Consider the following 13,655-nt stretch of genomic DNA (forward strand, 5'->3'; position numbering starts at 1 on the left):
TCTGGAGTAGCACCTGGAATTTCGATGTGTTAATAGTAATACACTATTTATGGAATGACAAATAAAGCTTGAATTGAATTGAATTGAATTTCAGGGTTTAACTTCTGTTAAAATGCTTTTTTTGCTTCTTATGTGAAGTTTTATAAAAACTTGATTTGGTGATATAGCCTACTTAATACCATGATAACAGAATAAGAATTATTATGTTTATTTATTCCATACTATTATTTATTATGAAAAAAACATGATTTTTTTTTAAAGACTCTGCATTTAGAATACTGTACCTATAGCAAAACAAAGATTTGTTTATTTTTATTCCTCGAAATGTTTAAAAATGTCAATTTTGCAACATATATTAAGTGGAAATGACACTGTGGTGGAAATGTTTTTGATGTTTTAAGGAAAATGTTAAAAATGATGGATTGATGCAGGTCTACAGTAGACAATTAAGACAAAAGTGCTTTTATTTGAAGAAACAGCCAAATGTACTGGCAATAAAGTTCACAGTGAGGTGATTAATTTCTTGTTCTTGTTTTTCTTTCTTTTTTTTTTGTTAGTTTGACAGAGAATGGATATGTCTGCAAGATGCTTGTGGGAAATACAACCTGCACAAGATCTGAGTTTTGAACGGCTGTCTTGAGTCCTACCGTTAGCTAAGACATCAGACCATGCAGCTAACGACACCGCTACTGTGAAGGCTGAGGACATTCATGTGACATGTCCACTTTAAGGATTACTCTTCTCATTACTGTTATTCTTCCACTTAACTATGAACTTTGCTCTTGTCGATGTCCTCATCCTGAATATGAGATAGGTGGGGAATGCTGTTCAATGTGTGCTCCTGGTAAGACTGATAATAAAAAGTTATACCATATAGTTTACACAATTTGTATAATTTCAAAGTTTCTCTTTAGATTTTTTTAATTCTTTATCAGTATGTTTTTTTACTACAAGTTTGTGAACTTATTACTTCAGCGATGATAATATGCTTTATATTCTTCTGCATAAAAGCATTTGTTTGGTTAGAGAAAAAAACTAAATTAGAAAGTCAGAATACCATGACAATGCATTTTGCATCACATTATTAAGTGATTTCTGTTGAAAATTAATACCAAATTTTATGTGCTGCTTTTTAGGAAACCGTGTTTATTGGCACTGCACACATGATACCAGCACAACTTGTGCTCCATGCCCTGAATTCACTTATATTGATGAACCCAACGGCTTATCAAAATGCCTTAAATGTACAGAGTGTGATTTAAGTGAGTGTTTCCCCCTTTAAATTTGAAAATTTTAATTTCCCCCTGAAAATTAAAAAGTTGTTATAATTTAATAGAGGTGATCTAGCATCTAAAGAGATGCAAGCTATTTGGGTTCATGGGTTCCTAACAGTAACTAATGTAATATGGTTTCTGCTGACACATTTCTATTTTAGACCAAGGGTTAAGAGTGAGTAAAGCCTGCACTCGGTCGTCAGATGCTGTGTGTGAGCCACTGGAAAGTTTCTACTGCACTGATCCATATAAACACACCTGTAGATTCGCTGTGCAACACTCTGAATGCAGACCTGGACAATACATCAGACAAGCAGGTAAATGATCACATTATATAAATATGCATGAACAGTGCATGAAATGCTGTTTATTGCTATCTGTGCTGCATTAGTTGCAGTTAAGGAAACAAGAGCCTTAAAAAAAAAAAAAAACATTGTCCATTGTCTTTACAGCAGAGGTGTAAAATACTTGAGTAATTTTACTTGATTACTGTACTTATTTTGGGGGATTTTTACTTTACTTGAGTACAATTAATAATCAATACTTTTACTTTTACTTAATTACTCCTTACAGTTTTATTTACAGTCAAAAAGTACTTATTTTTTGGAGATCACTTCATTCTATTTTCCCTTGCTATTACCAAACCAATTGAATTGCGCTCATGCCCAGTTTAATTTAAATGTTATTTATTCTGAATGAGATTCGTTTCCACATTCCATGAAATTGGTCAGACATGTTCACTGGTCCTTTGGAAATGACGTCATGTCACCATCTTTTACCACAATGCACAGCACCTTGACCTGGAAATTAGAAAAATTATAACAGTCAATCAGTGGATGAGAATGGAGGAAGAACGTGATTCAGCTGCGAACACAGTCCAAAATCAGCCACAGGATCAAGAGCACCCGTGGCCGTACCTTAGCGAATTCTTTTCTTTTAGTGGTAAAAGCATGTTTAGTGGATTGTTTAAAGCATGTTGCATACTGGCATTAGATAGTAGTCTTATAGTTTGATAATTAAATACAATTAAATACAAACAGTTCTAAAGCAGGATAAAACCTTGTATGTGGTTCATTCACTCCATGTTTTTAGAGATTAAAAGCTTAAACAAGAATCTCTAGTTTTCATTCTTGCTGTTACTTTTACTTCTTTAATTCTCAAGTACAATTTTAATGTAGTACTTTTTTTACTTTTACTCAAGTACGATTCTGGCCAAATACTTTTACTTTTAATTGAGTAAAATTTTCCCTCAGTACTTGTACTTTCACTTGAGTAACATTTTTGAGTACTTTTTACACCTCTGCTTTACAGGCACTGGCTCCACAGATACAGTATGTGCTGACTGTAAAGCTGACACATATTCAGATGGCTCTTTATCATCCTGTAAACCACACACAAAGTAAGTGTTCACTTATACTGTTGGTGTGTGCTGTTGCTCATCATTTTACATCTGATCCTGGATATTATTCACAGGTGTGAAGATTCGGGACTTACTGAAATAAATCCAGGAACACAGTCGTCTGACAGTGAATGTGGAAATCCCCCTGCTACAAAAGCCATTGTTTTTAGTGTTACAGTTACTGTTATAATAATAATTACAGTGTGCTTTTACAATTTTAAAATTAAACATGTTCAAAAGAAGAAACGATCTCATCGGTCAGGTAAGCTTTATTCAATTTGTTCAGAATGTTTTTGTAGTATGATATATATATATATATATATATATATATATATATAGTTGTTCCTTTTCGAAACGTTTACTCGTATTGCATCGCTAGAGTAGACGCTATGGGGAAACTCATTTTTTCAGATTTTTGAAGCCTAAAATAAAAAACGCAGTGTAACTGCACAGTAATAAGAGAGCGGCAATCTGAGCGCGCTCATTGGCTGCTCAGTGTTACCACTTATGGCAAAGCAGCGTGTCTGCGCAAGCCAATCGCGGCGCATCCCACCGAGTGAGCGCAGAGCCTGCCGAAAGGGCCAGGGTGGGCATCTGCCTATAAAAGCAACAAATTTTTCCATAGGAATCGGGTTTAATTCGACTGAATCGACGAACACTCTTCGCTGATCTCAGGAGAAGCCTTCTCGCCATTCCAGCTGATTTCACCGCCTCCCCTGCGGCTATCCGGCGAGCATATTAAAGGGATGGTTCGGCGTAAAATCAACCTAGGGTCCTTTGCACCATGTCCTCGAGCCTAACATCCCCCCAGAAGCCTTTTTTCCCTTGGTCGAACATTATTAAAGTTAGAGCTTATTTAGAGATATCAGCCGTTAGTGCAGGCGCTAATGGATCCTATGATGTATCTGGTAAATTACCCCACTAATAATGCCCAGAATGGCACCAAACTTCTACAGTAGTACAAATAGGTTCTGTACTCATAAACGAGGCATTGGAAAGTTTGTAAGTACATCAGGAGTTTATTTAAATAACACTTGCCTGATGGCTAATGCTACCGCTAACCCGGATGTCGAGGTCACTTCCATGATTTGGGAAAAGCCTGTAAAAGTCCTGGCAGAAAGCGATGCATAAGGATGTAGTGTAACGACAAATTATTATTTTTACCGAAGTGTTAACAACTTAGGTACTACCAAAAAAATATTAGTGCATTCCTGGAACTGGGCGTCGTTACACTACATCCTTAAAAAAATTTTTTTTTATGCATTGCTTTCTGTTGATTTAGAACGCCAACTTTTGTTGAATTTAGGAGAAATCTACAGATGCAAATAGACAAAGTGTAGTAAAATAAAGACCTAAATGTGTATTTTGTGTACAAATAGGCCAAAATCTCAAAATTGACCAGTAAAAAAAAAAAAAAAAAAAAGTTTTTGCCTGCCGTAAATTTAGCGAATTTCCACAGCAACGTTGTTGCCCCTCTGCACCCCACTGATGAGCACAGTGAGTGCGTTGCCTGTCTGGGGAAATCTGTCAGCCCACTGCCATTGGATGGAAAGCCAAGGTGGCGCACACATCAAAGCCGTGCAGGACGACTTCAGCCCTTCAGCACTTGGTCAAGCGGGTTCAGCTCAGCATACCATGGCGGTCTTCCAGGTGTTCCAAGCCAAGCTCCTCCGATCTATGGAAGAGTCTGGACCAGACCCAGCCACATTTCGTGACCTCCGCAGCGCTACAGACCTGGCCCTGTGTGCCACGGAGAGCCATGGCCAGCCCTCGAGGGCCAGTTGTGGCTCAACCTGACCGAGATTAAGGACATGGACAGAACCGCCTTCCTTGACTCCCCAATCTCCAGCACTGGTCTCTTCGGCCCTGCCATTACCGGCTTCGCAAAGTGATTCACCACGGCACCGAAGTCTTTGCAGGCAATGCGTCACTTCCTGCCCAAACGCTCCAGCTCTGCTACTTCGAGTCTCCAGAAGGCAATGCAGCCAGCCAAGCCAGCACCAGCGATAGCCCAGCCACCTCCGCCTGAGCATCGACAGCACCCACACCAGCCTAAACGCTTTCCTCCCTAAGCACCAGGGACCCCGGCCAAAGATAACTCTGGACCCTGTGCCTCAGAAGAAATTCAGAAGCTCTTGGGACATATCCACAGTCCCTAGGGCACTCAAAGGCCTTCCGTTCGAGCCGTACAGTTGGTCGAGCTCCGGCCAGACTCGGAAGATGAGCGTCAACTTCACTTGCCCTACCCTGTTCGGGCTCTGAAAGTTTACATGCAGCGCTCTGCTGATTTCAGGCAGTCAGAGCAGCTCTTTGTATGCTTCTGTGGCTGCACCAAAGGGCTTCCTGTCGCCATAAGTTTGTGCAGTTACCACTGAGCAGCCAATGAGCGCGCTCAGATCGCCTCTCTGTTATTACTGTGCAGTGGCACTGTGTTTTTTTTTCTTTTAGGCTTTAAAAATAAGAGAAAAGGAGTTTCCCCATAGCGTCTAGCGACACAATACTCATTCCCATTTCGTAAGTAAGCAAGACGTTTTTCAAATAATAGTTTTTTCTATGCAAATTCAGCCAAGTAAAAAAAAAAATACAGTCATGGAGCTGGAATACTTTTTGACAATCATTCATATACACAATATATTTGCTACAATTAGAAAAAAAAAGATGGTGATGCAGTGAGTAATATAATATTGATTTAAATTACTAATAATTTTGTCTCCCTTCTGTTCATACAGGAATTCAAATATTGAAAGTTTATTTCTTTTTTCACATTAAAGAGAAAAAAGAAAACAAATTTCTTTATGATGTTTTAAATAACAAAATGTATGTTTATCTGTTTTCTGTTAAAAGGAAACGGGAAATGATCTCAATGAAAAAGCCAGAATGGGTAAGAGTAGTAATTCATATTGACATACAACACAGTTAATCAGCTCATGTACATGATGAGAAACTTCAGTGACATTATATTAGATTTTAATTGTGATTTATTTAACAATATTTTAGTCTTCTGTGGTTTGACTGTGTAAAAGCAATGCAAAACATTATTTGTGGTTGTGCAAAGCCGAAAAGTAATGTTTTCCTTCACTGTGTTTTCAGCTGTTGGAGGCCAGATAGATGCTGAGCTATCCGGATTGCAACAAGCCCTAAAGGGCTAGGAATAGCTACAGTTTCCAGACTACTCAGAATTGTCTCCACATCAGGACCAGTGCCATGCCGAACCCAAGACCCCCCCAACACTGCCACCAAATGAGTTACTGTTAACAGATTTTTTTTTTCTTTTCATATTTGGCATTCTGCATATACACTACTTTAAATCAAATTCTTCCTTGTCTAATTTTTGTAAGCAAACAGTCTATGTGAGCAGAAGTGCACATACTTCTGAACAAATGTAGACTATTCCCCCACTCGTAGAGATAGTTGCATCTATCTCCTTTGCTAATGTTTTTCATGAAGGTTGGGTATTTTGAGCAACAAAATCGAGCAACAACATCTGGTAGGGTTTTTAGCCTATATCTTTTCACATATAACAGTCATTGGGAAACTATTAATTTAACCACCATTGGAGGATCTATCCACTTCATACAGAGTTTTAATAGGTTTTAAATGTTTCATTGTCCATTTTACTCTTAAAAAAAAATTGTTTGTCTTTAAGAACCAATATTATGAAGCTGCAGACTCTGCCTGTCATGTGAGCAATCACATGACATGTAGTAAGTAGCCTCTCATTATTAAACAAAGGATCAGTATGGCCTAAGATCAGGGCCTGAAAACAAAACGGGATTTGAGTCAATGTGAACCGCTGCTTGGATTCTAAAGTACTTTGTTGTGAATACTTTCCAATTTCCAGGACTTCTTTCTCGCACTTTGGATTATTGGACATTGGATTGTAAACATGTGTGAACACATTGGACTATCAACACACAAGAGTTTCCTATGGACTGTTTAATGGTATGGAATTGGTGGACTCTATGCTTTTACCAGTCTAAGGTAGTGGTGGCGAGATAAAGGCTCATAAAACGGCAAAGCCTGCCAAAAAAATCAGCGTTCTGATGCTCCCGGCCCGCTATACACAATGGTGTCAAGGTCAAGGTCAAGGTCAAGTTTATTTCTATAGCACCTTAAAACAACACGAATGTTGACCAAAGTGCTTTACAATCTCAGCACAGATGCACATACAATTAAAACATAGCATTTCAAATAATTCAAATCAAAAACACATAAAAGAGTCTAGTAGCGACACAAAAAAGTGCAATTACATGATCATTTCAAAAATGCATACAGCATTTAGACGCATTTCAATATGCTTGTGCAAAAAGGTACGTTTTAATCGATGTTTTAAAAACTTTTAATGTAGGGGAAGCTCTAATTGACAGTGGAAGTGTATTCCATAGTTTTGGAGCGTAAACTGAGAAAGACCTATCACCCTTTGTTTTCAGACGGGTTTTTGGGACGTTTAATAATAACTTAGATGACGATCTAAGTGATCTCTGAGGAGAATATGAACTTAAAAGTTCAGATATATAACTAGGGGCGAGTCCATTTAGAGCTTTAAACACATAAGTTAAAACCTTAAAGTCAATTCTCTGTTTCACAGGGAGCCAATGGAGAGAGGCCCTGATAGGTGCAATATGTTCCCTCTTTTTTGTCCCAGTAAGGAACCGAGCTGCAGCGTTTTGGACAATCTGCAAACGTGAAATCGATGATTGGCTAATTCCAGCATATAAGGCATTGCAGTAATCGAGTCTTGTGGATATCAGAGCATGAATTACTATCTCTAAATCATTAAAAGTCAGAATATGCTTTAACTTACGAAGACACTTTAGCTGATAAAAGCTGGCCCTAACTACAGAATTTATTTGTTTGTCAAACTTCATCTCATAGTCAAAAATGACCCCAAGGTTTTTAACATAAGAGTTACTTTTTAACTGTGAATTGTTTAAAAAAGCACTGTATTTGTTAATTTGGGTTTTGGAGCCAAACAGGATAACCTCCGTTTTATTCTCATTTAATTGGAGAAAGTTCTTGTCCATCCATTCTCTAATATCCTTTAAACATGCTAATAGGGAAGAAACAGATTCATTTCCAAAATCTAGTGGTAAATAGAGTTGAGTATCATCTGCATAGATGTGATAGTTGATCTTATGATGCTCAAAAATCAAGCGCAGTGGAAGCATGTAAAGAGAGAGGTGTAGTCGTACCCTCACAGCGATGCTACCCATCCGTTATATACGTGCAGGGGTGGACTGGCCATCTGGCAGACCGGGCTCTTTCCCGGTGGGCCGATACATCTCATACTTTTTTTTTTGTTACATTTTATTTTATTGTCTATAACATGTTATATACATGTTATATTTATTGTTTATTGGGAAAGTGTCGGTGTTGGTGACGTGTTTGGCCCTGTCCCAAATGGCACACTCCGGACTTGTGGACTTCCTCAGAGTCCACACTTTGGTGACGTCATGTAGTGCAGACCTATAGGGCCCTTTTTGGGACAGACTCGATCGTCACGCCGGAAATAACGGTCTGGTTGTTGTTGGACAGGAGAAATCACATTTTTGTGCTCCGACGTCTTATCTCCATGTCAACTACACAGCCTAATTTTACAGTTCTATATTTTGACATTGTGCATGCCACCTGGGCATTAGACAATAGATACATCATGCTTATTTAAATGATGTATAGGCCTACAGTTGTACATAATAATAGGCTACATAATGTTCCATTTGAACTAAGATTACAATTTTAACACATAATGAAAATGTGCATGAGTTTCAGATGAATTTACAGGTTTCAATATTCATACTACGTTTAGATATGATATGACTCAGTAAAGCCTTGACATTCGGTTTTCTATTTATTTAATGAATCATAATGCGATCCGCGCTATTATTATGTTTGAGACATCAACCACTGCTCGATGACCTTAATGTTTGTATAAACTGTAGGTAACAACTGGTCAAATGTACATCTAGGTCATAAAAACCGTAATATTTTCTTCTCAGCCATGTCAACAATTGTCCGTGAGCGAAATCTAAATTCAATTCAATTCAATTCAAATTTATTTGTATAGCGCTTTTCACAATACATATTGTTTCAAAGCAGCTTTACAGAAAGTGCATTTCAGAAATGTACATAGAAAAATACAGTTAGTTAATCATGTATTAATTTAGGGCATAAACATATCGCCAGCGTCGAGTCGTCTCTTCACAAGCGCCGAGTCGTCTCTTCACAGGCGTCGAGTCGTCTCTGCACGGGTGTTGGGGCATCTGTAGTTTCCATGGGAGGCTGGATACAAACTGGAGCTGACGATCTGTATTTATCTCGGGACTAGCGTCCCGAGATAACAACAGAAAAGCAGATGGGGAAAAAATTAGCGTAGCTGCTGTTCATAATATTAATGCATTCAATCTGATTCAACTGTAGTATAAAAGGTAAGTATTATGTGAATGCTTGGCTAAAGAGATGCGTCTTTAATCTAGTTTTAAACTGGGACAGCGAATCTGAGCCTCGAACAATATCAGGAAGGCCATTCCAGAGTTTAGGAGCTAAATGTGAAAACGCCCTCCCTCCTTTAGTGGACTTAGATATCCTAGGAATGACCAGAAGCCTCGAATTTAGTGATCTTAAAGAGCGTGATGGATTGTAGGGCGATAGAAGTTCCGTTAAATACACGGGAGCTAAACCATTTAGGGCTTTATAGGTCAGTAGTAATACTTTGTAATTGATACGGAACTTTATAGGTAACCAATGTAGAGATGATAGAATTGGTGTTATATGATCATATTTTCTTGACCTAGTAAGAACTCTAGCGGCTGCATTTTGGACTAACTGTAGCTTGTTTATTGAGGATGCAGGACAACCAGCTAATAAAGCATTACAGTAATCTAGTCTCGAGGTCATGAATGCATGAACTAACTTTTCTGCATCAGAAACAGATCGCATGTTACGTAGCTTAGCAATGTTTCTAAGGTGGAAAAAGGCTGTTCTTGTAACATATGAAATATGATTTTCGAAAGACAAGTTGCGATCTAGTATAACACCCAGGTCTTTTACTGTAGAGGATAAAGTAACAGGACATCCTTCTAAATTAAATTAAATTAAAGTTGTATTGTAAGAGGTTTTGTGGGCAGTTTTTTTTACCAATAAGTAATACCTCCGTTTTATCTGAATTTAATAGCAGAAAATTACATGTCATCCAGTATTTTATATCTTTAACACACTCTGTCAATTTAGATAATTTATTGTTTTCATCTGGTCGTGATGAAATATATAATTGAGTGTCATCAGCATAACAGTGGAAATTAACTCCATGTTTTCTTATAATATTACCAAGTGGCAGCATATATATTGAGAATAGCAGAGGGCCTAATAGCAGAAATCTCCTCTCATCCGTTGTCTGATTGGCCTGATTCCTGGGTAGTTAAAGTGTGTGGAGCCTGCATCTATGACATAGACAGTAAAATAAATGGACACAGCGACACCATAGGTTTCAACGGAGAAAAGTGAAGTCAATTAGAAGCTCTCACTTCCTGATGGTCGAGCGTACTGCGCAGACTCACACTGAGCTTGACGACGTAGATGTGACGTGAGCAACCCGTCTGTCTTCTAGTAACTGTGCCAAGAGAAATCTGAATCATTCCCTTCCGAAACTTGCCGAGACGGAGAGTGTGAGTAGGAGCTGTCCATGAGCTAGCAGCAGGAGCAACTTTTGCTAAGTATTCTGATTAATTATTTTGTCATTTTGCCTCCACGTCCCCCCGATTGCGCGCAAGCTTCTCCTCCTGTCCATACGGTAATCTCTATACTGTGCGGCAGAGAGTCGCGTGGTTATGACGCAATCGTTAGCCTATTTTTACAAAAACTGCTTCTACGGGGCCATAACGTAAGACACAAGGTAATGGAGCCTTTTATACATTTTCATGTTTCTTTAGAAATAAATAATGGACAAATCAGATGTAAAGTTATTCGCTGTCAAAGTGACGCCAAAATGAATGGGAGTCAATGGAATGCTAACAGCAGGTGAGGGTCTGCTAATCAATGGCGGCGCCCGGGGAAGCTTCAGTGTTTTCTGAAACATTACCCCCCTGATCTATGCGGGCTTCGCGGAAGACCGCTTCAAGGGTACAAAGGGGGCGCTGCTGAGCACACTTCAGAGCGTTAAAATGCTTAATGGGACGGCCTACGGACTCGTAGACTCAGCGAGCACGCGCAATTTAAGTCCACGAGACCGAAAGTCCTCATGAAGTGCGCCATTTGGGACAGGGCCTTTGTAAACACACTGGCGTGAGCCGCGCCCTGGAAAGATTTAACTTGTCAAATCATTTTACCCACTTATGCTAAATATTCAGTTTGACACAAAATGTAAATGTAGAGGTAACGTTATCCATTCTTACTGTTTTTATTTTATGTAACCATCTTTTGTCATACGATGTCCTGTCATTTCTTTGTAATCTTAAATAAATACACCGTTCTGATTTCACACATTTGATCTGTATTGCTTGGAAACACAATGTCATAAAAAAAGAGCCAGACAATACTCTTTTTCCCGCACATGTTTACTGGGAAGAAATGTAAAAATGGCAAAACATGAAGTGTTGCATGCATATATTTGAGGGAAGTGGACCCACCATTCCCTTCACAGACATAAGTTGGGACACATTCATTAAATCAGTGTTTCTGTGGAAAGACCTTGAGTGCAGAGAAAGTATTATAGCAGAAGAGGCAGTACAGGCATACAAGTTACAAAGCCAGGAACCTACAAACCAGTCAAACCAGCTAACACTGGCTACCATAGGGCGTGCTACAGCCATTTCACAAATATCACGAAGATAAAACGAGCACAAAGGAGAGGAGAGAAGGCAGTATTAGTTGAAGAAACTGCAAAGGAAGGTTGGTATTATATTGTATAGAGACAGGTGGTGCAGTATAAGACACAGTGCAGTGTAGACAGTAGTATACAGTTAAGAAAGTAGTATGGTTTGCAGTAATATAAATTAAATATAAATGTGCAATGTATTAGCAGTAGCCTTATAAGAGCAGAATAGATATGGATATACAGTATGAACAACATATACAGATATGTGCAGTGTAGTAGCAGTAACAGTATAGGAGTAGTACAAATAATAAGAGTAGTACAAATAATATATAGATAATATAGTGTATTAACAGTTATATAATAAAAACACCCTGCAAAATTTACCCTTCCAATTCGCCTTTGGCTAAGCCACACCCTAGAATGTAGATTGACCAATCACAGCGCAGCCAAGAACGAGCTTCCACAGAGGTCCAACACTTTTTCACAGCGCTCCATTGACTTTAACGCAGGCGTCTCGGCAGGCCAAACCATCAAAAATATGGTATCATTAACATCAACAAGGCCGGACACCTGAACGCTGTGAAACTGGTCTATTACCCATGTTAAGGGAACAGGTGGAACCAATATATGGAGCATGAGTTTCCCCTGCTGAAAGTTGCAAACCATTTTTCCTTAATCAGTGATGTGGGGAAGGCTGCAGAACCTAGATCTATTGTTTTGCACTTTTTTTAGTGGTAGAGGCAGAGGATGGTGAGGCATATCCAGTAAAAACAAGGGCTCTGAGGTCTTACGCCCGTGATCTCTACACGTCCAGCTCCAGAGGCCATACTGGAACTTGTGCACTACTCGTGTAAAAAACAAATTGTGTTAAGGGTAGATGCACATGTAAACTGCATGAGCTGTCATGTACAAACCTTTGTCAGTGTGTAAACTGTGACAATAAGTCACTTGAAGATGACTAGGGCACATGTGTTGTATGTACGTACACAAGTGGGGAGTGGTGTGTGTGTGTTTGTGTGTTGGCTACTCCTGCAGAAGTAAATCTGTATGACATGTTTATGTACATTATAACTCTGCTCTGTTTGATTTGATTTAGATTTATTTTGATTTATTTTATTTTCACAACAAAAGCATAAAAAACAGTGTTATACGTTTCACAAAAAAAAAAAAAAAAATGTGATGGACAATTGCCGAAAAACTATGGAAGCTTGTTTCCGCCACAAAATAAAACATTTTAAAAGATAATTGCGACTTTTTATCTCACAATTGCGAGTTTACATCTCGCAATTCTGACTTTATTTCTCAGAATTGCGAGATATAAAGTCAGAATTGCGTGAAATAAAGTCATAATTCTGACTTTTTTTCTCGCAATTGTGACTTTATATCACGCAATTCTGACTTTATATCTCGCAATTCTGACTTTATAACACGCAATTCTGACTTTATTTCATGCAATTCTGACTTTATATCTCGCAATTCTGACTTTATTTCATGCAATTCTGACTTTATAACACGCAATTCTGACTTTATTTCATGCAATTCTGACTTTATAACACGCAATTCTGACTTTATTTCATGCAATTCTGACTTTATAACACGCAATTCTGACTTTATAACACGCAATTCTGACTTTATTTCATGCAATTCTGACTTTATATCTCGCAATTCTGACTTTATAACACGCAATTGCGAGTTTATATCTCGCAATTCTGACATCTTTTCTCAGAATTGTGAGATATAAACTCTGTCTACGAGTTTTGTGAGAATTGTGAATTATCAGAATTGTGAGAATTGTGAGATATAAACTCAGTCTACGAGTCCGTAGGCCGTCCCATTAAGCATTTTAACGCTCTGAAGTGTGCTCAGCAGCGCCCCCTTTGTACCCTTGAAGCGGTCTTCCGCGAAGCCCGCATAGATCAGGGGGGTAATGTTTCAGAAAACACTGAAGCTTCCCTGGGCGCCGCCATTGATTAGCAGACCCTCACCTGCTGTTAGCATTCCATTGACTCCCATTCATTTTGGCGTCACTTTGACAGCGAATAACTTTACATCTGATTTGTCCATTATTTATTTCTAAAGAAACACGAAAATGTATAAAAGGCTCCATTACCTTGTGTCTTACGTTATGGCCCCGTAGAAGCAGTTTTTGTAAAAATAGGCTAACGATTGCGTC

General features: G+C 38.6%; 1 protein-coding gene across 1 annotated transcript; it reads left to right on the forward strand.

Moving 5' to 3' along the window:
- The first annotated feature begins 560 nt into the window (after positions 1-560).
- LOC311278098 (tumor necrosis factor receptor superfamily member 14-like) lies at positions 561-6,907 on the forward strand. The gene is made up of 7 exons (XM_084388677.1): positions 561-844; positions 1,137-1,262; positions 1,436-1,591; positions 2,586-2,673; positions 2,748-2,935; positions 5,518-5,554; positions 5,764-6,907. The coding sequence occupies exons 1-6, from the start codon at positions 718-720 to the stop codon at positions 5,529-5,531; spliced, it is 699 nt and encodes a 232-aa protein (XP_084244803.1). The 5' UTR covers positions 561-717; the 3' UTR covers positions 5,532-5,554; positions 5,764-6,907.
- The last annotated feature ends 6,748 nt before the right edge of the window (positions 6,908-13,655 follow it).

The sequence above is a fragment of the Rutilus rutilus genome (genome assembly GCF_951802725.1).
Source record: "Rutilus rutilus genome assembly, chromosome: 19".
NCBI classification, from domain to species: Eukaryota; Metazoa; Chordata; class Actinopteri; order Cypriniformes; family Leuciscidae; genus Rutilus; species Rutilus rutilus.